Source organism: Dipodomys merriami, unplaced genomic scaffold, assembly GCF_024711535.1.
Source record: "Dipodomys merriami isolate MVZ:Mamm:240054 unplaced genomic scaffold, mDipMer1.0.p SCAF_2, whole genome shotgun sequence".
In the NCBI taxonomy this organism is placed as follows: domain Eukaryota; kingdom Metazoa; phylum Chordata; class Mammalia; order Rodentia; family Heteromyidae; genus Dipodomys; species Dipodomys merriami.
Genome location: NW_027203381.1, coordinates 74,644,132 through 74,670,596, shown reverse-complemented (window position 1 = coordinate 74,670,596; position 26,465 = coordinate 74,644,132). Strand labels below are relative to the sequence as shown.

At 41.1% G+C, this 26,465-nt stretch overlaps 1 protein-coding gene across 2 annotated transcripts; it reads left to right on the top strand.

The window, feature by feature from the left end:
• Positions 1–686: 686 nt before the first annotated feature.
• On the top strand, positions 687–26,212 carry Poglut1 (protein O-glucosyltransferase 1). Of its 2 annotated transcripts, none has more exons than XM_070030153.1 (11): positions 687–838; positions 1,406–1,496; positions 3,009–3,152; positions 7,098–7,233; positions 10,535–10,656; positions 13,351–13,410; positions 16,382–16,481; positions 18,555–18,613; positions 20,837–21,004; positions 21,930–21,986; positions 22,909–26,212. In XM_070030153.1, the coding sequence occupies exons 1-11, from the start codon at positions 733–735 to the stop codon at positions 23,063–23,065; spliced, it is 1,200 nt and encodes a 399-aa protein (XP_069886254.1). In that variant the 5' UTR covers positions 687–732; the 3' UTR covers positions 23,066–26,212. The 2 variants fall into 2 exon arrangements, with proteins under 2 accessions (XP_069886254.1, XP_069886255.1); XM_070030154.1 differs by lacking the exon at positions 687–838 and adding an exon at positions 1,044–1,120.
• Positions 26,213–26,465: the final 253 nt, after the last annotated feature.

The following is a 26,465-nucleotide window of genomic DNA, read 5'->3' as shown; positions in this document are numbered from 1 at the left end:
GGGTTGCAACTTTAGCTGTCTCTGCTGTAAAACCAATAGACTCGGCCCACCTCAAGAACAGCAGAAGAACGTACAGAATTTTCTGTACAATTTGTCCTTGTTGTCTGTGGGGGAGGAGGAAGGGTGTACGTACGAAGCTCTTATAGTCCTTAGGGACAGTTTTTGTCCCTTATAAAGATATTATTGTTGTGTTCATCCTTCCTTGAGCTGAAGGTGATTGTAAAGTGACTGCGAAGAGAATGGCCTAGAGCAAAGACCACATTGAGGATGGATGGCCCAGAGCAATGACCACAAAGACCATGAAGGCAAGGATGCCAAAGTCTTCTTTTACTTAATTTGTGGGCCCAAGTAACGACTCAGTCCTTTTCAGTAAATGTGTCTTAAGTTGCTGTTACTATAGAATTGTATACTATTCAATAAACAGTTTGCTATAGAAAGACCTATAGCCTTTGGTTATGACCATGAGAAGCTACAGGCAAGAAAACGTGTCCTCTCTGACCTTCAATTTCCTGTTTGCTGAGAATAAGATGTTCCCAATGTATCTCAGAAGGATGCATTATCAAATGGGTTTTCTCTGCCTGCTGGGAAGCACAGAGCAGGGCCCGGGGGGAGGGGGGGAAGAGGGGGGAGGCGGGCCGGGCCGGGCCACGGCGGCCATCTTTGAGCCGGGCAGCCCGCCTTCACCTTTGTGCAGGGCAGCGCTTCCGCCGGCGCCGCGGCGGGGAATCCGCAATGGGTCTGCGGACGATGGAGCGGCGGGCGAGTTTCGCCGTTCGGCGCTTGCTGCTGCTGCTTTTGCTACTCCTGCCCGCGGTTCAGGGCCGCCATCAGGAGTCAGGTGGGCTCCGGGCCCAGGGGCCCAGGCCGAAGCCCGCCGCTGCGGCTCGCGGTGTGGCCCCGCCGGGTCCCCCGGACGCCGGGGAGGATGCGGAGGCGCGTGTGGGCCGGAGAGCCCGGCTGTCTGTGTCTCCGCTTGCGCCCGGGACCCTGGAGAAGCATGGGGTTAGGAGGGCGGAGGAAGCCCCGGTCACCCACCCTCGAGAGGGGGGTACCCCGAGCCCGGTGTTCTTGAATGGATTCTCTTTATGGGGTTCTATTTCGATGAGAAGGGGGAGAATCTGTAAGTGACTCTGTACCCCAAAATGTGTCTGTAGCCCTTGGGAGTCTTAAGCTTGTGAATTGTCCAATGCTTTGGACACCTGTGATGGGCCAGGTCAACGGTCAGACGCCTTGAGTCCCGTGAGATGACAGAAAGAAATCCTTCTTGGCATTTCGCTTCCCCCGGTGCGGCGGGAAAGGGGAGTTCAGGGGACATTTTTGGTTTTTCTTGTTCTGCCTGATGCTTGCAAATAAGACTGCCAGGGGGAGGTATTCTGTTAACTCTCCTTTACTTCCCTTTTTGAAGGCTCAAGATGGAAAGTATTTATTGACCAAATCAACAGGTCTTTGGAGAATTATGAACCGTGTTCAAGTCAGAATTGCAGCTGCTATCATGGGTGAGTTCTTATCACAGGCATGTCCCCAAGAGCTTGGTAGTGGTGGTCAGAGAACCTGCAACGTGTAGCGACCAGAAAGGCTGCCTGAAGTGTCCTCTTGTTCTAAGGAGTGAAAATGCCCAGGGATAGGAAAGGCCCACTGGTCTCCACATCACCTCTGCTTCCCAAGGGGATGTATCGCATGCGTTGGACTGGTTTTCCCCTGGACTGAAAGTGGCTTAAAGTCTGGGTCTATGTTTTGTTCAGTTTATTTTTTTTTTTTTTTGCCAGTCCTGGGGCTTGAACTCAGGGCCTAGGCACTGTCCTCTGAGCTTCTTTTGCTCAAGGCTAGCACTCTACCACTTGAGCCACAGCTCCACTTCCAGCTTTTTTTCTGTGTATGTGGTACTGAGGAATCGAACCCAGGGCTTCATGCATGGTAGGCAAGCAACTCTATCACGAATCCACGTTCCCAGCCTGTTTTGTTCAGTTGTATCCTTGGTGCCTGGGACTAAGTAAATGCACTCAGTTAAGTATTGTTAAGGGAGTGAGTGTATTTGTCAGTATTCGCTTCCTGTTGGTTGTCTTTAAAAGTATGCAAATTGGAGTTAGGACTTGATATGTATTGTAAAAAGTAAATATGCTAAAAGCAGACTTGCATATCCTAATTACCTAGTGGCAAGCCACTTAAGTTCTCTGGGACTCCAGGTTCCTCATCTGTCCTGTTACTCTGATCTCTCAAAAATCTAGTGAAGGCTAATGGTATTTACTGAAAACTTAATGAGTTTTATTTTATTTTATTTTATTTTTGTGGAACTCTGGGTCTCATGCTTGCTAGGCTGGTCCTCTGCTTCTTGAGACACCTCCAACCTTGTGTTTTTGGAGAGAGAGTGTAGCAAGAGTTTTTCTTTCTGAACTGGCCAGGAACAATGATCCTCTTTTGTTAGCCTCCTTGAGTAGCCACATGAATCCAGCCCAAGCTAGTTTTATTTCTGGTTACTTCAGTCAAGGTTGTTTTTTTTTTTTTTTTTGGTCGGTCGTGAGGCTTGAACTCTGGGCCTGGGCGCTGTCCCTCAGCTCTTCAGCTCAAGGCTAGCACTCTACCACTTGAGCTACAGCGCCACTTCCTCAGTCAAGGTTTTTGAGCATGTATAGGGGAACAGTGTTGGACTGCGATATGAATCTACCTTCTGTAGGATCCAGAAAAAGGCGGTGGCAGGTCTGAAGTGGCTGGGTGGGCATGGATATGGCATGAGTAGGAAAGAGGAATATGGATCACTAAGGAAGGGGCATTCCTGATGGAGGGAAGAAAGAGAGACATTGACTTGATCTTACTTTTTGTGGCTTTGTTGTGTTTGATGTTTTTCCATTACCTGTGGTGCTTCTGGAGGAAGTGTTGCTCATTCCTGCCTTCTGCCTTTGCGCTTAGAGTACTGTGTTCTCTAGTATCAAACAGAAGTATACTTAGGAAATAGAAGGAATTGGCCTCATTCCCTTGGCTTGTTTTCATTTACAATTCCCATTCCTTCCCAGTGTCATAGAAGAAGATCTGACTCCTTTCCGGGGAGGTATCTCCAGGAAGATGATGGCAGAGGTGATCAGAAGGAAACTAGGAACCCACTATCAGATAATTAAGAACAGATTATACCGAGAGAATGACTGCATGTTCCCCTCAAGGTAAGAGTTAAGAGGTAGAGGTACACATCTCTTCTCACCTTATCACATACAAGCTTACTCCATATTAAGCCAGTACAGTGGACTGTCTAGGGAGTCCCTCCTCACATTCCAGGGGGACTACAAAGTACTGTGAACTCCTTTCCTTGCCAGGGACTTTTTTTTTGCCAGCTCTTTATTAAAGCCTGTCCCCTCTGACTTTATGAGGCTGGGATATGGCACTGGTTGTAATGGCTATGGCTCTACCTCTCCTCTTCTTTCCCTGGCTCTAGGAATGCAGGACATGGGTTACTGGCCCCTAGTGGGTTGAGCTGGGATGAAGGAGGAGGAAGAGATGCATAGGTACTTAATGAGTGTTATGGACCAGGTTCAGAGAAAGCATGTCAATGGAGCACTTCCATGACTATACAATCCATCAATGAACATTCACATTATTCCTCACCATACCCCTAATGTGGCTAATGCAAACAGCACTGTAGTCAACATTCTTCTGCATGTACCTTGAACATTCATATAAAAATATATATAGGATATATGACTAAATTCCTAAAAGTGCCATAACTAGGTTAATTAATACATAATATATTCATATATATATATACTTTTTTTTAAGACAGAGTCCTACTGTGTGGCCTGGGCTGGCCTGGAACTCACCTGTCCTCCTCCTTTCATCCCCCAAATGCTGGAATTACAGGCATGTGGAGTATATCTGGGTTACAAGGCTGAGGTCATAGCTACAGTGGTATAGTGCCTGTCTAGCAAGTGTAAGGCCCTAAGTACCACTATTACCACCATCACCACCATCACCAAAACTTGATAAATATAGCCAACTGTTCTCCAAAGAAGTTGTGCCTATTTACACTTCTGCTATTAATATCGCATGCTTGGAATAAAAGTCAGACCCTCCCTCACCAGGGCTATGTAAATACCTTTCAACATCTTTACACATGTTTATCAATCATTGACCTTTTTTTTTTGTCATGGGACTTGAACTCTGGGGTTGGGCACTGTCCCTGAGCTCTTCAGCTCAAGGCAAATACTTTACCACTTGAGCCACAGCACCATTTCCAGTTTTCTGGTAGCTAAATGGAGATGAGTCTCACAGACTTTCCTCCCCAGGCTGGCTTTGAATGGTGATCCTCAGATTTCAGCCTCCTGAGTAGATAGTATTACAGACATGAGTCACTGATGCCCATCTCATTGATTTTTTATTTTTATTTTTAGTTATCTCCTTTTATATAAAATATTTTTTTATATTTAATGTATTTCAGTTTTTCTTTAAAATTATAAACTTTTAGATAAATCCACCAATACCTAGAGAAGTAACCTTGAGCATTGTCCTAAAATACCTACTTCTCTCCTTTTAGAGCTAAGGTGGTCCTTGTGCTCATTAGCAAGGCGCACAGTGAATTCACAGGCCAAGGCACAGGCTTTTGTTACCCGCTTCCTCATTACCTATCCCATAAATCTGAGTTAGTAAACCTGGCAAAGAGAGTCCCAAACCATATACCAGTACTATATTTTTCCTGTAAACTTTCAATTTTTATTTAATTATTCAATAAGCTATACTATGGATCATATTCAAAAGAAATGCCATATGCTCAGCATTACATGTTTGTTGTGTGGGATAGAGCATGGGGAAATAGTTAAATGCCTTTTTTTTTCCTTTTTCATCCTTTAAGTCAAAACCAACATAAATGCTTTATTTGTCTTACTCCTTCTTTCTTCAAATACATTTGAATAAAAATGCTAAGACTATGCACAGCCTATTTCTCCTTGTTGGCAGCTCTTGTGAAGAGGAAGCAATGCTTACAAATGCCTAATTAATATTCATTTATTACATGAGCTTGGTGCTTTGCCTAACTCTGATGCTACCACTTTCTGACATGTATCAGATTCATGCTTTCCTTAATGTTTTTTAATGTCTTTAATTCCTTTATGATATTGAGTTCTTTTTAAAATTTTTTTCTATTTTCTTTTTTTTTTAATTGTGAAAATTAAAATAATTTTTAAATTGGTCATTTCTGTGCTGCCAGATAGAAACCAGCTAAGCTGTCATTACAGCTTCTTTTGCTTTTGTGAAATCCTCTGAGGATTCCCAGTGAGTCTAGGCAAAGGATGATGCTCCATGATCAGGAGGTTTGTTCTGGTTCACTGTTTCAGAGCTTACAGTCCTCAGTCATTGCCTTTGAGTTTGTGGAAAGGTAGCACATCATAGCAGGGGTATATAGTGGAGCAAGCTTCTCACCACATGGTAGTAGGGAAGCAGACAGACACACCAGTGGCCCACAATATCCCTCAAGGGCAAACTTTCAGTAATCTAAAACATCCAACTATGCTCCTTCTCTTACAGTTTTCTTTTAACCACTCCCAATAGTGCCCAGCTGAGGGCCAGACCAAACCCATGGGCCTTTGGAGATATTCTGGACCCTAACTACAGTGTCTTTGTGGGAAACAAAGCCCATGGACCACAATTAGAAATTCTTTTAGTTCCTATCAGAATTTTTTGTTGTTGTTGTTGGTTGTGGGGCTTGACTCTGGGCCTGGGCACTGTCCCTCAGCTCTTCAGCTCAAGGCTAGTGTTCTACCACTTAAGCCATAGCGCCACTTCTGGTTTTCTGATGGTTTATTGGAGGTAAGAGTCTCAAGGTTTTTCCTCCCCAGGCTGGCTTTGAACTGTGATCCTCAGATCTCAGCCTCCTGAGTAGCTAGGATTACAGGCGTGAGCCACCAGCACCCAGCCCTGTGAGAATTTGTATATTTCTATGTAATTAAATTGCTCCTTATCAGAGCAGTAAAGAAAACCTTGGGTTTCCAGGTGCTGGAAATGCTTATAATCCTAGTTATTCAGCAGGCTGAGATCTGAGGATCAAGGTTCAAAGACAGCTCAGGCTTTGTGAAACTCAGACTGTGAGACTCTTGTTTCCAATTAACCACAAAAAAGCTGAAAGTAAAACTGTGGTCAAGGGGCTGGGAAGGTGGCTCAGTGGTAGAGTGCTTGCCTTGCATGCCTGAGGCCCTGGGTTTGATTCCTCAGCACCACATAAGCAAAAAGAAAAAAACCCGGAAGTGGTGCTGTGGCTCAAGTGATAGAGCGCTAGCCTTGAGCTGAAGAGCTGAGAGACAGTGCCCAGGCCCAGAGTTCAGGCCCCACGACCAGACCCCCTCAAAAAAAAACAAAAAACAAAAAACTGTGGGTCAAGTAGAACCCTAGTTTTGAAAAAAAATAAGCTCAAGAATAGCACCTAAGCCTTGAGTTCAAGCCCTAAGACTGGCAAAGCATAAAGGAGAAGGGGAAGGGATAGTGAAAAAAGGGAATGAATAAAGGAGAAAGAGTAGTGTTAGCAGTAGTATTCCTCTGAAACTTACAATGATTTGTTTGGAAAGATCCATTAAGTGTTATAAGCTGGAACAGCTTAGTAAGGAATGATAACTTGCACAGTAACACACTTGTTCATAATTAGAAGGCTTAGAAGTGATTAACTTCCACAGTATAGAAAAGTGAAATAGTCCTTAGAAGGATGTCTTTGGTTAGGCACTATAGCTCATGCTACAGTGGAGACAGAAGCTAGGAGAATCACTGAGGCCATCCTGGGCAAAAGTTAGCAAGATCCCATCTCAATAAGCTGCGCATGATCACGTACCCCTGTAATCCCAGCTATGCAGGAGGCCATAGATAGGAGGATTATGGTCTGAGACTAGCCTAGGCAAGAAGCACAAGACCCCTTGTGAAAAATAAGGCAAGAAGACCTAGTAGTAGGATGTCTACCTAGCAAGCTCCAGGCCCTGAGTTTAAACACCAGAGCCACCAAGAAAAAAGAATGTTCTCAAGAGATTGTTGCTGATCATCTGAGTATTGTCCTGCCTGAGACTTCTTTGATTGAGAAGACCCTTCTTTGTCCTAGTCACCAGATATGCTCTGGTGACTTGTTTTTTTCTGGTTTCTAGGTGTAGCGGGGTTGAGCACTTTATTTTGGAAGTCATTGGGCGCCTCCCTGACATGGAGATGGTGATCAATGTACGAGATTATCCTCAGGTTCCTAAGTGGATGGAGCCTACCATTCCAGTCTTCTCTTTCAGTAAGGTGAGTGCAAGAGAAGCCACCCGGGAGGTGGAGGGTGGTCCTGAGGATATGTCCTATGTCAGAATCTGATGGGAGTAGTGAGGATGAGGCATAAGGTCCAGTAAAGAGGGATAGCCTCTTTTACTCACAGTAGTTGAGAAGTGAGTCTGAGGAGGTAGAGCTAAGGACCTCAAGTAATGTAAGACTTAATACTTAAGTGTTTATGGCTAGGAGTAGAAGCTAGGGAGAGAGATGCCTGAGGACCCTACAAAATGTTTAAAGATCCTACAGAGCATGGGGAGAGGAGTTCAGAAAAAGGACTGGGATATAGCTCAGTGGCAAAGTGCTTGCCTACCTAGTGCAATGTCCTGGGTTCAATCCCTAGTACCAAAAAAGAAAAGACAAAAAAAATACAGTTTAAACAACAACAACAAAACAACAAAAAAGCTTATAGGCTTGGAGTTAGGAAATAAAATAAAAAATGGTTACAGGTAGGCATGGTGCTATATGCCTGTAGTCCCAGCACTGGGGAGCTGAGGCAAAAGATCACAAGTTCAAGGCCAGTCTGCTATGTATCAAGTCACTGTCTCAATAAAAATCAAATACCTCCCCACAATGGGAAAAAAAAAAAAAAAATTCCTAAAATCCTTGCCTTCCTACAAATGTATATCAACCATAATGTTGAATAGCATCTGCTCTATCTTTCTGTAGCCCAGGGCCCAGCATATCTAAAACTGAACCTCAAAGCTCCAGGTAGCTCCAGATGGTTTATATCCATTGTGGAGCTAAGGGTATATGATGGCAGGATCTTTGGTTTGTGGAGATACAAGTGTGTCTTGGAGAACTAGGAACCATGAATAACTTGTGCTTATTCTCACAGTCAGGTTAGGTTCATGCATGTGGTATATTGGCTGGGATGAAAGCATTTGGAGTTGGGGGATGGGAAGGCTAGATGAGTGGATTTTGGAAAACCCTAGCCTTTGGTTCTTCCAAAGCAGAGGGACCTCTTACTCCCACATTTTTCTTTATCACAGTTTACTTTCTCTCTAGATTTGTTTTTTCCTGTGTTGCCAGTGGGCTGAGGCCACATTTGTGTTGTATTGCCCATGGTTTAACCTCATTTCACAAAAGTGCTTGGTCCCATTGTTTGTGGTGAAACTCCCCCAGAAGAACAGATAGAGGCTCCCATGTAAGTCAGTAAGGACTTTGTGTCTATTATTATCTGTTGTTTCTGTGGATAATAAAATCTGACTGTCAGTTTACTAACTGTCTTTTGTCCTCTCTCCCCTCCTATGTTGTTTTTTTTTTAATATCACTTCCCATAGGAGGGTTTAGACTGACAACTTTATGGTTAATTTCATACCTTCCCTCTATTGAACAGATGTATATTTGAGGTTCTTGATAAGTTACATATTTTTAAAATATTTAAGAAAAGGCAAACAGCATATGGGCATGTAATCCTTGTGAAACAACAGTAGATTAGAGGTTTATCAGTAGTCAAATATTAACAGAAATAATCATGAAAAAGGAAGAGGTGGTATTACTTTCTTCAAATGATGGGAGCCAAGTGCCGATAAGCCTGTAATCCTACCTACTCAGTAGACTGAGATCTGAGGATTGTGGTTAAAAGTCTTGGCAGGAAAGTCTGTGAGACTCTTATCTCCAATTACAAAAAACTCAGAAGTGGAACTATGACTCAAGTGGTAGAGTGCTAGCTTTGAGCAAAAAAAGTTAAAGGACAGCACCCTGGCCCTGAGTTCAAGCCCTAGTCCTGGTACAAAACAAAACAAAAAAATGTGTGTGGGCTGGGAAGGTGGCTTAGTGGTAGAACACTTGCCTTGCATGCATGAGGCCCTGGGTTTGATTCCTCAGCACCACATAAGCAAAAAGAAAAAAGCTGGAAGTGGCGCTGTGGCTCTAGTGGTAAAATGCTAGCCTTGAGCTGAAGAGCTGAGGGACAGCGCCCAGAGTTCAGGCTCCACGACCGGACCCCTTCCCCCCCCCAAAAAAAAAAAAGATGTGTGATATTCTTTCCCATTTCTGCCCATGGTGCTTCTGACTCTAAATAATGAGCTCAGCTGTGCCACAGTTAGGTGTGTTGCCTAATCGTGTTTCTGAGTACTAGCTATGTTCTAGACACTGTCCTAAAATTTGTGTTTGTCAAGATATTTTGTATTTGCAATAAGCCTGTAGGTGGAATTATTGGTACTATTTTCCTCATTATATGGTAAGGAAATGGAGGCCTAGAAAGATTCATGACCTCAAGTAGAGATGTAGAGAAGTATAGTTAACATTTAGACTCTTGTGATCCATCTCTCAATCACTGCACAGTATTTCCTGGGTCTTACTCTCAAAAGAATCAGTAGTAGAAACTAAGAACTGATATGGCAAGGTAAATTCCCAGGGTAAAATCAGGAGAGATCTTGGATTATTCAGAATTGGGTATATAATTTCCTTAAACTAAAAACAACAACCTCCCCACCCCCCCAAAAAAAAAAAAAACTATAACAGTCTATATCTTTTAGAAAAGCAGAATTCTAAGGAACTGAGAAGTAACCTTTAATATGATTCTAAATTCTGGGAATTATACCCTATAATCACTTGTGCTTTTTATATGTTTTTATTTATTTACTTTTTTTTGTCAGTTGTGGTACTTGAACTTGGGGCACTGTCCCAAGCCTCTTTGTGCTCAAGACTAGTGTTCTACCACTGGAGCCACAGCGCCACTTCTGGATTTTGAGTGGCTAATTAGAGATAAGTCTCTCAGGGACTTTCCTGCTCCTGCTGGCTTGGAACCACAATCCTCAGATCTCAGCCTCCTGAGTAACTAGGATTACAGACGTGAGTCACCACCAGCACCCAGCTACTTCTGCCTTTTAATGTGTGGAGTGTAGACCTTGCAGGCTAGAGAAAATATCTTTAATGCTGGGTGTCAGTGGTTCAAGCCTGTAATACTAGCTACTCAGGAAGCTGAGATCTGAGGATTGCAGTTCCAAGCCAATCTGGGAAGAAAAGTCCACAAGACTCTTATCTCCAATAAACTACTCAGAAAAAGCCGGAAGTAACACTGTGGCTGATAGGGTAGAACACTAGCCCTGAGCAAAAGAAGGTCAGGGACAGATTCCAGGCCCAGAGTTCAAGCCCCAGAATGGAAAAAAAAAAAAAAAAAAAAAAAAGAAAATATCTTCAGCAAGTTGACATTTTAGCCAGGCCTTTCTCCAATCCTGTGTCATGAATGCTGTTTGCTCCTTCTCACTTTTCCAGTGAGAGGTTCTATAACTTTTAAGACTTACTTTTAATTACTCTTCTGTTTCTGTCAAAGACATCCGAATACCATGATATCATGTATCCTGCTTGGACATTTTGGGAAGGAGGACCTGCTGTTTGGCCAATATATCCTACAGGTCTTGGGCGGTGGGACCTCTTCAGAGAAGATCTGGTAAGGTAGGTCCTTTATTTGTTTTATTTTTAAATTTTTTTTGCAGTCCTGGGGCTTGAACTCTGGGCCTGGGCACTGTTCCTGAGCTCTTCAACTCAAGGCTAGTGCTCTACCACCTGAGCCACAGCACTAGTTCTGGCTTTTTCTGTTTATGTGGTGCTGAGGAATTGAACCCAGGGCCTCATGCATGCCAGGCAAGCACTCTACCACTGAGCCATCTTCCTAGTCCCAGGCAGGTCCTTTATATAGATTTGTTTTTTAACTCTTCGTGGATTTTCTTGAAATAAGCAATAGAATATAACCAATTGTGTTTTGAGATGCCTGACTTTTAAGTTAAAAGTAAAATACAGAAATTCTTTAAGAATATCAATGCTCATCAAAGTATCCCATAAAGGGGCTGGGAAGGTGGCTCAGTGGTAGAGTGCCTGCCTTGCATGCATGAGACCCTGGGTTCGATTCCTCAGCACCACATAAGCAACAAGAAAAAAGCCGGAAGTGGCTCTGTGACTCAAGTGGTAGAGCGCTAGCCTTGAGCTGAAGAGCTGAGGGACAGCGCCCAGACCCAGAGTTCAGGCCCCACGACTGGACCCAAAAAAACCCAACAAAGTATCTCATAAAATAGAAAGGAGAAATGTGCTGCTGAGTGTGATGGCTCATGCCTATAATTTTAGATTTGGGAGGCAGAGGAGGTTTGAGGCCAGCTTAGGCAGAAAGTTCACAAAATTGCACCTCAAATAATAAAAGCTGGGTTTGGTGACATATACCTATCATCCTTGCTAAATACATAATCATAAACATAAATATAAGGATGATAGTCTAGGGTAGTCCAAGCATAAATACATGGCCCTATTTGAAAAATCAAATGGTAGATGCCTGCCTACTAGCATTGCCAAAAATTAAAAATTAAAAAAAAGAAAGAATACTACAGATTCATTCTATCTATTACTCTGAAGCCAAACCCTGTAAGGACACAAGAAAAAAGAAAAATTTATAGCATCTTCCTTTGAACATAAATGTAAACATAAATAATAAAAATAATTATAAGCTTCTGGGTACTGGTGGCTTAAACCAATAATCTTAGCTACTCAGGAAGCTAAGTGCTGAGGGTCACGGTTCAGAGCTAGCTTGGACTGGGCAGGAAAGTCCCATGAGACTCTTATCTGTAATTAACCACCAAAAATTGCCAGAAGTAGAGATGTGGCTCAAGTGGTAGAGTGCTTGCCTTTGGTTTTAAAGGTCAGAGACAGCATCCAGGCCTTGAGTTCAAGCCCCAGGACAGTCACACAGAGAAGAAAAAAACCCTACAAACTAAACTTATTAACATGTTAAAAAAGATTATATACTATGCTCCAGTAACTTTTATTCCAAGGATACAAGAATGGGTTAGAAAAAGGACAAATAACATAATCATCTCAACAGATGCAGAAAAAGCTTGTGACAAAATTCAACATTCTTTCTTATAAATGCTATGAAGAAACAGGTAATAGAAGCAATGGCTCACAACATAATAAGTGCTGTATATGACAGAACTTTAGCCAACATCATACTTAAATGGGGGAAAACTGAAACCGTTTTCTCTAAAGTCAGGAATGGGAAAAGATTGTCTACTTGTCCTACTTCTAGTCAATGTATTAAAATTCCTGGTAGGAGCAGTAAGACATGAGTAAGAAAACAAGGATTCAAGTAGAGGAGGAAGAGATAAATTATCCCTATTTGAGGATGATATGATCATGTACTTAAAAAACTATAAAGATTATACCAAAAAAACCCTCCTAGATATAAAGTTAACATACAAAAATCAGTATGTTTTTTTAAATACCAACAGACTGAGATATATGAAGAAAATTTCAACAGTTAGTTACAGAAGAAATGCAGTCTCGCCCCAGTCAAAATGGCAATGATCAAGAAAACAACAACAAATGCTGGTGACAATATGGGGGAAAAAGAAACTCTTATACACTGTTAGTAGGAATACAAGTTAATGCAATCACTGTGTAAACCAGTTTGGTGATTCTTCAAGAAATTATATATGGAACTACTATCTAATCCTGCTCTACAACTCTTGGACTTATATCCAAAGGAATGTAAGTTAGCATACAATTGGGATAGCTATATGCCCATCTTTATTCACAACCCTGTTCTAACCGCACAGCTGCCCAACAACTGACAAATGGGGAAAATGTAGTATTTATACACAGCAGAATATTATTCAGCTATAAAGAAGAGTGAAATGATTTGAGGCGAGATGGCTACTCTTTTATTAATGAGACATGGATTGTGTCTCAACAGAAACTAAATGAACATTCCAGAATAAACTATTGCTGTATGTAAAAAAAAAAAAAAAAAGAAGAGTGAAATGCCTTTTACAGCAAAATGGATGGAGCTGAAGATCATGTTGAGCAAGATAAGCCAAGCCCAAAAAGCCAAATATCAAATTTTTCACTCATGTTCATATGTGTGAGGATTTTAACTTAATGAAACCCACCAAATACTGTTTGAAAAATTGGGAATAAAGGGGGTTGGGGAATATAATAGAGTAGGTGAACTTGTTTAAAGTTCATTCTGCATCTATAGACTGATGACAATGAGATCCTTTTGTACTATTAATGTATGCTAATTTCATAAAAAATGGTTAAGATACAACCTTATATAGTTTAGAAAAAAAATCATAGAAACTAATCAGAGTCTGCATTTCTTAGGTCAGCGGCTCAGTGGCCATGGAATAAGAAAAATTCTACAGCATATTTCCGAGGATCAAGGTGATTATTTTTCTTACTTCGTGTGTGTGTGTGTGTGTGTGTGTGTGTGTGTGTGTGTGTGTGTGTGTGTGTGTGTGTGTGTGTGTGTGTGTGTGTGTGTGTGTATGTGTGTGTGTGTGTGTGTGTGTGTGTTTTGTGGGGCTTGAACTCTGGGCGTGTGTGTGTGTGTGTGTGTGTGTGTGTGTGTGTGTGTGTGTGTGTGTTGTGGGACTTGAACTCTGGACCTGGGCACTGTCCCTGAGCTCTTCAGCTCAAGGCTCTACCACTTGAGCCATAGCACCACTTCCACTTCCGGTTTTCTGGTGGTTTATTGGAGATAAGAGTCATGGTGAGGGGCGGTGCAGCGCAGATGGGTAGGAATGGGAAGGGGAAACAAAGGAGGCGGGGCAACAATACTTGATAAGGAATGTACTCATTACCTTGCTCATGTAATTGTAATCCCTCTGTACCGTATTGTTTTTTTGGGGGGGTACGGTTGTGGGGCCTGAACTCTGGGCCTGGGCGCTGTCCCTCAGCTCTTCAGCTCAAGGCTAGCGCTCTATCACTTGAGCCACAGTGTCACTTCTGGCTTTTTTCTTGTTGCTTATGTGGTGCTGAGGAATTGAACCCAGAGCCTCATGCATGCAAGGCAAATGCTCTACCACTGAGCCACCTTCCCAGCCCAGTACGGTATTTTCACAATAAAAAAAAAAATACAATATATATGGAAAAAAAATAGTCTCACAGACTTTCCTGCCCAGGTTGGCTTTGAACCATGATCCTCAGATCTCAGCCTTCTGAGTAGCTAGGATTACAGGCGTGAGCCACCAGCTCCTGGATTGATTTTGTTCTTTCAAGAAATGGTCTTGCTATGTAGTCCAGGCCATCTTGAAACTTACTGTGGAGCCCAAGCTAGCCTCAAACTTAAAATCTTCTTGCTTCAGCCTCCTGACTGATGGGATTGCAGCCAAGCATTACCATACCTGTCTCCAATACTCAGTTGAACTGGAAGTTAGAGAAATACACTTCATCTAAGTCAGGGAGCGGATAGGTGCAATGAATGTCTCTATAATGTCAACAGAACAAAGATTTCATCATGTTCCAGGTTCAGAGTTAGCCTGGGCAGGAAAGTCCCATGAGATTCTTATCTCTAACCACCAAAAATCCATCTCTTTGGCGATGGATTCCAGAAATCCTCCATAAACTATGTTTATGGTCATGTTTCTGATGGTTAGTGCAGAATAGGAATCATCACCAGGTATCCCAATTGCCTTTGCCATCAGACCATGTGACTTCCAAGCTGTGCTTAATAGCCCTAATGCTAGTAGAAATAAAGAGGGATATATGGACAATGAAGTAGAATGACCTGCCTGTGTTGTTCAGCTCCATATTCTCAGAGCCAAGAGAAATACCTGGTACAAATGCACAGTGTGCATGAGTGGAAAAGACCATGAAGGGACAGGGGTTTGTAGTTTTGGTGGTATTTATCACATCATACTGTTTGCTCCCCTCCTTGCTTGGACAGTAAACTGCTACTTGGACTTTTCCTACATGTAGTCCCCAGGTTTTTGAGCTCTTTAGTATGTTTTTGTTTGTTTGTATTTGGATGGGCTGGAGACTGAACCCAGAGCCTTGCACATACTAGGCGTGCACTTTACCACTGAGCCATATCTCTGATCCCTTTGAAGTTTTTTTCCTTATTTTTATTTGTTTTTTGGGGATAGGGTCTTGCTGTGTTTCCTAGGCTGGCCTCAAAGTTGTGGCCTTCCTGCCTTAGCCTCCCAAGTAGCTAGGAGTAGAGGCCTGAGTCCCCATGCTCGGCTTTTATTTCATTTGAGGGTTATTATTTATTTGTTTATTGCAACCATTTGAGCTCAAGGTCTTACACTTGCTAGGCAGGCACTCTTCCACTTGAGACACTCCATTAGTCCTTTTTGTGTTATTATTTTGTGCTGGCACTAGAGCTCAAACTTAAGGACTCATCTTTCGCTCTTTTTTTTTCACTCATGGCTGATGCTCTGCTCCTTGAGCTACACCTCTAGTTCTGTTGTGTGTTTTTGTTTTGTTTTGTTTTGTTTTGTGTGTGTGCCATCCTGGAGCTTGAACTCAAGGCCTGGGCACTATCCCTGAGCATTTTTGCTCAAGGCCAGCACTCTTTAACACTTGAGCTGCAGCTCCACTTCTGGCTTTTTTGGTAGTTAACTGGAAATAAGAGACTCAACTTTCTTGCCCTGGCTGACTTTGAATTGTGATCCTCAGTAGTTAGGATTACAGGCATGAGCCACTGGTGCCCAGCTGTGTTTGTTATTTTTCAGATAGGGTCTCCTTTATGCATGGACTAAAATCTTGCTATTTGTGCTTTCCCCTGTGTGGCTTGGGATGATAAATACACACTACTGTGCCCAGCCATTATGTTTCCCCCATTAACCTGGGATGACAGGTTAATGCCACTATTTCCAGCCATTGGTTGAGATGGAGACTCAAGAATTATTTTTCTGCATGGGCTGGTCTTCAGACTACAAACTCTCCTAGTTTCCTCTTCTCAAGTGGCTAGGAATACAAGCTAGAGCCATCAGGCCCACCCTGTATTATTTTTAATTTACATGTATTGGATTTTACATAACATACACACAAATGTTTATAAAACTATTTGATAAGTGGTGCATATCAGTGACTACATGGACCTTTCTGGAGAGGAAATCATTTCTGAGATATAGCTATATGACCAGAACCACATGCCCTCACAGACTAGATACAAGAGAGAGAGTAAAACACTCCCTATCCTGGGAGAGTACAGTAGGGGAAGAATCAGGACCTCTTAGATGGTATGGTACAGAGGATCCCCATCCCCAGCCACAGAGAGCCATGAACTATCAATGTGTGTAGACAGACAGTACCTGGTTCCCCTTGCTGCTCAACTTTCAGAGACTGGAAACAGTATTATGATTACCATGTAGGCTATATAGGTTTACATCATGTGCTTCTTTCATAGGACAAGTCCAGAACGGGATCCTCTCATTCTTCTATCTCGGAAAAATCCAAAACTTGTTGACGCAGAATACACCAAAAACCAGGCCTGGAAATCTATGAAAGTAATCAGCAATCATCTGAATAGAACCACAACAGTGATTGTTTTCATTCAAAGAGCATTTCTACCTGGGTAGAACTGATAAGATTAGGTTTCCTCTCAGTGGTGAGATGAATGTTAAGAAAGTTCCTTGTATTAGCATTTATGTCAGTTCTCCTTTGCAAAGTCTTCTTGCTTTTCTGGTCATGTGACTGGTATATGCTACAACTCCAAAGGTTTAAGCCAGAAGTCAATTATTTTTTATGCCAATGCAAGTATTTTGAGAGTTATTTGGTCTCGTACTCAACTTTGTTGTAGCTGAGAAAAAGCAGCCACAGGCAGTAGGTCAACAAATGAGCATGCCTGCTTTCTAATAATAACTCAATGTATGGGCACTGAAATTTTAATGTTATGTAATTTTCACATTACAAAATTATTTTCTGATCAGTTGAAAATGTAGAAATAGTCCATGGGTTCTACTGGACTGGGCTCTGGTGGCTCATGCTTGTAATCCTAGCTACTCAAGAGGTTGAGATCTGAGGATCACGGTTCAAAGCATTCCTGGCAGAAAAGTCTGTGAGGCCATTATCTCCAATTAACCACCAGAAAACCAGAAGTGGTGCTGTAGCTCAAGTGGTAGAGTGCTCGTGTTGAGCTGAAGAGCTCAGGGACAGGACCCAAGCCCAGAGTTCAAGCCCCATGACCACCACTACCACCATCAACAAAAAGTGTGGGCTGGATTGAGTTAAGGGCTACAGTTTGCCAACCCCTGGTTTAAACCATTGGTTCCTAATTCTGTCTGTATAGTATAATTAGATTTAACAATGAATCCATTGATTCTGGAGATGGATTCCAGAAATCCTCATTTCTTTTAAGACTTTGCAAATGATTCTAAGAAATGAAGCCAGAGGTTGGAAGCTTTAGTTTTCAGTCTGTGTTGGTCCTTTTAACTCTATGACTGTTTGCCTTAATTGAAGAACTTAAAGCCCTAAATTTCCTTGTCTGAAATTTCCATATATGATGGTATTACGAGAAAAAGCATTAATAGAACTTCCAGGGGCTAAACTAAGTATATCTGAGATGTATGCATTGTTTGATAGTTTTAATCAAATAGGAACAAATGAGTTCAGAAACTTTGTTAAATAATAAAAACAGGAATAAGGTATTCATTCTGCACCTAAGTCACTGACCTCTACTATGTACCAAGGCAGCAAAAGCAAATATGACTTAAGTTCCATCATCATGTTTACCTTCTCACTAACAAGGGAGAATGGACTTGGGGGTCCTAGACCCCAGTGCCCAGGGACCAGAAGGTAAATGAAGGATTGAGGCAGTCTCTGGCAGCCAATGACTGCAAGTTAGTGTAGAGGCCTGGTTTACCAGGTCTCCTTAGAGAAATTGGAAATCTGGATTTTTGCAAGTATCCTGTCACCTGTTTATTTATTGCTAGTATTGAGGCTTGAACTCAGGGCCTTGTGCTCTTGTTTGACTTTTTCTGCTCAAGGTTAGTGTTCTGCCACTTCAGCCACACCCCCCACTTCTGGTTTTTTTGGTAGTGAATTGAAGATAAGAGTCTCAGGGACTTTCAGGTTGGATTTAAACCATGAAACTCAAATCTCAGCCTCTTGAGTAGCTAGGATTACAGGTGTGAGCCACCGGCTCAAGCACCGGCTTGAGTAGTTTATTTTTAAGTACTTTTCATGCCCACCAGAACTTGTATGTGAGCTACATACATCCTTCGGCCCACCTGCCAGTGTTTATGGTATGTGCATGTATAATTTACAGAAATGGGCTGCAAGCCATAATCTCTGAGTTCAAAGGAGGACAGCATGGTTTCAGTGAATTTAAATTTCCTAAATCAGACAGACCTGCGTTAAAACCTTAGCACTTCTACTTAGGGTCATGTGACTGAATAAGTCTCTCAGCTTCTGGAAACCGTGGCTTTCCTCATCAGTATGAACATAATAATACTTTCTTCCATGTGTATCATGAAGCATAGATGACATTAAGTTGTTGGAATGTTTAATAATTCTTGCTGACATTAGTTCCTTATAAATCCCATTATCACTAGTGCCAATACCTTCTTTTTTACTTAAAGGACACTTTGGGAAAACCAGCTGCTAAGGATGTCCATCTTGTGGATCATTGCAAATACAAGTAAGTCTTCTGGTTAATGGTTTCCATGTTGTTGTTTTTTTTGTATTTTATTTTATTTGTGAACATACTGTACAGAGGGGTTACAATTACATGGGCAGGATAATGCATACATTTCTTACCAAGCATTGCAGCCTCCTCCTTTGTTTACCCTTCACCTCCCTTCCCAGCCTCCCCCCTCACCCCACCCAATCCTTCCCTCCCTCCCCCACACCGACATTGTAAAGCTCGTTTTTGACATGACAATTTGTACTTCTCATTGTTGCAACAGGTCCACCTGAATCCTTAAACAACTTGTTTTTCCCCATCTCCTCCACAAGTTATACTGACATCAAATACAGTGAAAGCGGGGGTTATACTGTGGGGGAGGGACATACAAAGCAACAAAGAAATAAACTTATAAATGCGTTAGAAACACATGCATGAAAGAAAAAAAACATTAAAATACATATCTAAGGGTTCATTTTCCTAACATCACATTATCTGACCTTTTCTGCTTGACTCATACATATACTAAATATTGCAAATAAGGGAAACCATGGGACCTGTGTTTCTTTGGGCCTGGCTTACTTCACTTAGTATAATTTTTCCCAAGTTTTTCCATTTCCTAACAAATGGGGCAATGTCATTCTTTCTGATGGAGGCATAGAATTCCATTGTTTATATATACCACATTTTCTTGATCCATTCATCTAATGAGGGGCATCTGGGTTGGTTCCATATCTTAGCTATGGTAAATAATGCTGCAATAAACATAGTTGTGCTGGTAGCTTTAGTGTGGTCTTGTTTGTAAACTTTTGGGTAAATGCCCAAAAGTGGGATTGCTGGGTCATAGGGGAGTTCTATGTGAAGTCTTTTGAGGAACCTCCATACTGCTTTCCAAAGTGGTTGAACAAGTTTACATTCCCACCAACAGTGAAGTAAGGTTCCCTTCTGTCCACATCCCCTCCAGCATCTGTTGTTGTTAGAGTTCTTGATTTTTGCCATTCTAACTGGAGTGAGGTGGTATCTCAATGTTGTTTTGATTTGCATTTCTTTTATGGCTAGGGATGTTGAACATTTCTTCATGTGTCTATTGGCCATCCTTCTTTCTTCTTCAGAGAAGTTTCTCTTTAAGCCTTTAGCCCACTTATTTATTGGGCAGTTGTTTCTTTGAGGATTTGTTGTTGGGGGATTTAATTTTTTGAGTTCCAAGTATATTTTAGATATGAGACCCTTGTCCGTTGTATGGCTAGGAACGCGCCCGATCTCGTCTGATCCATGTTGTTTTGAAATAGCTCTGCTTTGAGTAGTGAGCATATCTAAGATCTAGTGTTAATTTCTTTAGCTACCTTTTACTAAGGTTTGCTGTACACTGACGAGTTCTGTGGGTGCAATAGAGAAGAATGAAATATGGTCATTGTTTACAGAGAGCTTACCTCTTTCCATTAATTACCCACCCAGTAGTTGAAGTTAACTATGAAGTTAATATTATAGTGAGGGGCTAAGGATGTAGCTCAGTGATAGAGCATGTGCTTAGCATGCACGAAGCCTTAGCACATGATGATTCTTAGCACTACCAAACAAATAAACATCATGAAATACCAGGACTTGAAATCAGCTTAACAGGTAAATCTGGGCTTACAGGGAGGGGTGGCTGGATGGGGGGATTCACAGATAAAAATGCTGATCACACAGTGGAGCTGTATGTTAGAGCTCTGTGATGGAGATAGGTGTATGAGTGTGAGTGTGTGAGAGAGAAAGAAATTTTGAAAAGATGTTCTGAGATATCTCTGAAGGCAGGGGAGAAATTTTAATAAGATGTTCTGACATCACTTCTTTGTTCTTCCTAGACTTGGAGAAGGAGATGGTGTCCAAGAAGCAGGGAGATTAGATGGGGTACATGGGAGGAAAAACAAAGCTTTAAGACTCATCAACCTAACTTGTGAATTTTTTTTCACCCTTTATTTTTGATGTATGTCTTTGACTGTTTCTGCATTTCCTTGACTATGTTGCAGTCTACAAGAGGCTATCATTTCCTTCTGAGCCCTACGTTCTTTCCACTCAGAAGCCAGCTTCTGACCCAGTCTAGCTCTGTCTGAAGAAATTATCCCCCACTCTGACATTCTCAGAACAGCCTATAGCCTTCAGCTGTAGAAGAGAAGATGGAAGGAATAAGGAAAAAAAGGGACATATTTGTGGCTGCAAGCATAGAGTATTAAATGTATTTTCATCTCTCCCCCCCAGGTATCTGTTTAATTTTCGGGGCGTAGCTGCAAGTTTCCGGTTCAAACACCTCTTCCTGTGTGGTTCACTTGTTTTCCATGTTGGTGACCAGTGGCTAGAATTCTTCTACCCACAACTGAAACCCTGGGTTCACTATATCCCAGTCAAAACGGATCTCTCCAATGTTCAGTAAGCAGCTATTCCCCCCCACCCCCACCCTGTTCAGAGCGCAAATGGCCCTGCAGTCTGCCTCCAAGACCAGCCACTGAAGTCCTTTAACTACCCTTAATGACATTTTCCAGTGAAGCCTTTATCCCTCTTACTTGGTTTGCAAATATTGTGTTCTGTTGCATTATTACCCAGGTGGGCTGTAAGTGGGATTTTACTAGAAGTATTTTAATGCTAGCGCCAATGTAACATTCAGATAGGATGAAGTGAGAAAGCTCTAATTCCTCAAATAGGGACATTTGATCTTGTAATATTGCCAATGAGATTTCATATTATGGTATGAGCACTGACTCAGCTGGAACTTTTATCAGTCTCTCATGATGGAAGGAGATAGGAGAAGGGCCAAAGTGTGAGCCTAGTTCCCTCTTAGGGAAATTAGGATAAAAATTTGAAGATAGTATTCTTGATTTCTGATCTCTATCATTGAGCATCTGTTTTTTTCTAAAATAAATCCAAAATATATAATAAGGCTGGTTTTAATTTATATGAATTTTTTCCCCTTATTTTGTTCTTGCAAGGACCTTAGTATCTTTGTTTTAAAGAAATGATCCAAGCCGGGCGCCGGTGGCTCACACCTGTAATCCTAGTTACTCAGGAGGCTGAGATCTGAGGATCATGGTCAAAGCCAGCCTGGACAGGAAAGTCCTCTTATCGCCAATAAACCACTAGAAAACCAGAAGTAGCACTGTGGCTCAAGTGGTAGAGCACTTGCCTTGAGCTGAAGAGCTGAGGGATAGTGCCCAAGCCCTGAGTTCAAGCCCCATGGCTGACAAAAATAAAAAAGAAATGATCCAACATTGACCTAGCTAGAGATCAATTTACAGTCTGACTTAGTACTAATGAATTTAGTGTATATATTGGAGCCTCATGATTCTTTTCATTTTAGGGAGCTGTTGCAGTTTGTGAAAGCAAATGATGATATTGCTCAGGAAATTGCTGAAAGGTAAATTTTGTTCGTTTTCCCTTTCCTCACTTTAGCATTCCCATTTTTTTTCCTGAAGTTATCTGACTATTATTACTATGATGATTTTCATGCTTCAGCCTCATCATACAAAAGTAATTCAGAATCATGAAAATGTTAAATTCTATTACTGTATACATGAATATGTATATATTGGCCATAGGGTTGCTTCTGATATAATGTAATCTGCATAGGGCTTGGCCCAAGATAACCATTGAGAATGTAGGCTATTTTTTAAGAAAACTTAAATTTGTTTTTCTAGTCCTGGAGCTTGAACTGAGGGCCTGAGTGCTGTCTATGAGCATTTCTGCTCAAGGCTAGTACTCTACCACTTGAATCACAGCCCCATTTCCAGCTTTCTGGTGATTAGTTGAAAATAAGTGCTTCATAGATTTTCCTGCTGAGTCTGTTTTTGAACTTAAGTCCTCAGATCTCAGCTTCCTGAGTAGCTAGGATTACAGGTGTGATCCACTAGTGCCTGTCTAAAATTACTTTTAATTTTTAAAAATAAAATTATGTATTATTTTTTAAATTATCTTTAATTAGTTGTAAAAAGTAGTTTCAATTCAAAATATTAATTTACGAGTACTGCATTTTGATCAGTGTCACCCCTTCCATTGTTCTCTGTCTCCCACTCATATCCTTAATTAACATTTTCACATATATACATTGAATATTTTTACTGCATTCACCACATCCTTCATCTCTTCATTTGTCTGCCTCCCCTTCCCCTTGATCTCCTCTCCTTCTTGACAACACCTTTCCGTTTCCTGGTGTTTGTTTTGTTAAACTGGAAATTAGCTGTTTGAAGGAGTTAAACCATTGCAATCCGTCCCTGTGAATAAATGTAAGCTATTATTATTCAATTTTGTGCTTAAAATATTCTTGTTAATCTTTTCTCTAGGGGAAGCCAGTTTATCATGAACCACTTGCAAATGGATGATATCACCTGTTACTGGGAAAACCTTTTGAATGATTACTCCAAATTTCTGTCCTATAATGTAACAAGAAGAAAAGGCTATGATCAAATTAGTCCCAGAATTTTGAAAACTGAACTGTAGTAGTCCTTATAGGACCAATGTCTTCTGACAGCAGATAACCCTGTGGTAAGAAGCTTTCTAAGAGCTTACTTGGAACACCTTTTTTTTATCAAGCCAGCCATCTGGTTTTCCTTATCATGCTGCACCAGAGCAACTCTTAAGAAAGATAGAAAGTGTGTGTAATGCACAGATAGGAAGCGGCTCAACTCCATGTCTGAATAAGGAGCAGAGATGATGAGCTATAGATTGTGAACACCTTCTATCTTTCATTTACTTAATGACCAATCACAGCTTGTGCCTCAGATCATCATCAGATCACCTGTATGTATGTGTTCATCACTGTGAAATTGACTGTGTCCAAGTGATAACACTCTTTGCTCCAGCATTTGGAGCAGAAAACCAGTCATTTAAAACTGGTTCAGCTCATCTGCACAAATGTTAATTTTAGGCTTGACTGCTATTGCTTTATTTCAATATAGAAAACCCTGTGGGGTTTGTGAAAAATACCTAGGGATTGTATCCTGAAAGGTGTAAAGAAGCAGTGGCTGTGCCATGTATTGATGTAGGAGTTGTCTTTTGTAAAAGCATAAACTTTGGTACTCAGGAGGTTTCTATAATGCCACATAGAAAGGACCCAATTGCATGAGTAATTACTGTAGCTGATTTCAAGCTCCTATTTTGTGCCTTCATGCTTTTCCTTATACTGTCCCTCTAAAGGACAAGAAAAAAGGAAAAGGGGAAAGGAAGGAAGTGGATAAAACTTCTTAATAAATTTAGAATTCATCCTCACTCTAAAGAAATGGCTTAGGAGAGCAGCTGTTTTTCACCCTTTACATACTCTATCATTTTCCTTCTGAAATAAAACAACAGCACTAGCTCAATGTTGTACAGACCTACAGGCAAACACATAGTAAGTTGGTAACTTTAGAACAGTCAGCTTTTATACCTGTGACATGTAAAATGGGAGACACTTGTTCCAGTAAATCACAGTTGGAGTCCTCTTTTCCTTTTGGAAAAGATATTTGGATACTAGTTTAATAATCTCTTGGTGCTCTCTTTAACATAGTCAAAAATGAAGAAAAATGTTGAGATTAAAACTGTATAGTCTTTTAACTTCGATCTATTCTTGTCCCTTAGATTCAAATTTCTATACAGAAACCAACTCTTCTTTTGCCTCTTAGGAATTTTGGTATTCATTAGTTTTAAAATAAGTAAATGTGAGATTCAGTCAAATGAAATCAGAGATTTTATTTCATTTGTCAAAAATGTATTTGGCCTTTCAAAGGCCCTTCCACAAAATCTTATGCCTAAATGCCTTCTTAAAGGAGTTAAATAGTTGGGAATGATGGCACAGCCTGTAATCCCAGGCACTCAGAAGGCAGTTGGAGGTCACGTAAGGCAAAATGAGACTCTGTCTCAAAAGCAAAATAGAGTCAGACCTGTAACGATAACTACTTGGAAGGCAGAGCTTAGGGATTACTGTTGGAGGCCAAGCCTCTGCATCAAAGTTTTTGAAGCTTCATCTGAACCAGTTTTTGGGTGCAATGGCATGTGTCTATCATCCCAGGAAGAAATGTACGGAACCCAGTTCAGGACAGTGTGAGCATGAAAAGCAAGGGCCTAGCTTAAAAATAACCAACACAAAAATTAATTGAGTGGCTAAAGTGATAGAGTGCTTAGCCTAGTAAACCCTAATACCACCCAAAATAAAACAAAGTTAAAAAGTGAAAATTATAGCCGGGCGCTGGTGGCTCATGCCTATAATCCTAGCTTCTTAGGAGGCTCACATCTGAGGATCGTGGTTCAAAGCCAGCCTGGACAGGAAAATCCATAAGACTCTTCTCTTCAATAAACTTCTCAGAAAAGGCCAGAAGTGGCACTGTGGCTCAAGTTGTAGAGTACTAGCCTTGAGGCAAAGAAGCTCAGGAATAGCACCTAGGCTCTGAGTTCAAGCCCCAGGACTAGCTCAAAGCGGGGGAAATAAAAATTAAAAAGGAAATGCATATGGAAGGGGGACATAGCTTGAGCAGTAGATAATTGTCTAACATATGTGTGGCCCAGGGATCCATTCCCAATATCCAAGTGGGGGGGAAATAAGGCAGATATTTGAAGTTATTTTTGTTTGAGTGGTGATAATTCATAGGAAACATGTTTTTAGATGATAGTCATACTCAGCACATTTCTGAGTTGTCATGTGGTTTTTGCCGTGTTACTATGAGTCTCAGCTAGGTGTAATTATGTCCTCCCAATTAGGAGCCAATGCTTCATTTCTCCAAGATTCTTCCCAATTTTATTTTAAGTTGCAACTCAAACTTCATCCCTGAATCTTTCTCTAATTCTTGGATTTTTGTTTTCTTAAGGTAGCAATTATGAGTGGGGTGAGGAAGTCTCAGTGTAATTGAGTTGTATTTCCTTGATAACTAAGCTGTTGAATTTTTTTTTTTTTTTTTTGGTTGGTCATGGGGTTTGAACTCCGGGCCTGGGTGCTGTTCCTGGGCTCTTTTGCTTTTGCCACTTTGATTTCTCTAATTCTTGGCAATTATGTTACCATAATACTTTGCCCCTGTCTGTATTAATAGGACATCACATTACACTCTAATGGCTTGACTATTTCTCTTATCCTGTGTGCTTACTAATGTGTGGGAATCATGGTTTTACTCATCTTGATGACTCCATTATCCAGCATAATGCCTCACACAGAATTAATAGTAAAACTATTTAGGGGTGGATATGAAGCTCAGTGGTGTAGAGTGTTTGTCTAGTATGAATGAGATTCTGGGTTAAATCCCCAGCATGCCTCTTCCCAAATTGGTAGATGGATGGATGGATGGATGGATGGGAAGGTGGATGGAGACACTTGGTTGAATTAGATCCTATTTGTAGATTCCTCAGCCATTGGCTCCAAGGGAATTGGATAAGACCATAAGAATTGATCAATGTAAAACCTCATTTGCTCTTTGAAGAAGCCACCTCTGTCTCTAAAATACAACAAAAGTTACTCAGATTGTATACTGTGTGTGTTTACTTCAGAGTAGATGGAATAAGGATGGTATATAACTATGTAAACTGTATGTTTTTTAAAAATAATTTGTTTTCCCACATTTTTCAAGGTTTTTGTTATTATTGATTTGTTATTACTGGCTTTTGTTAATATTGATACGAGCTCAGTGTCCAGAGTCATTTTTTTCTAAAGCAGAGCAAAATTTTGTCATTTGCAGGAAAGTGAATGGAGGTGGAGATCATCATGTTGGTTGAATATATTCACACATACATATACACATATACATTTATATGTACAATACTATATGTATATGTGTATAATGTATGTATACACATTACATATAGACACATGATACACATACATACATACAATCTAGTTGTAACTATGGTACTGTTTGGGGAAATGAAGGGAAAGAAAGGA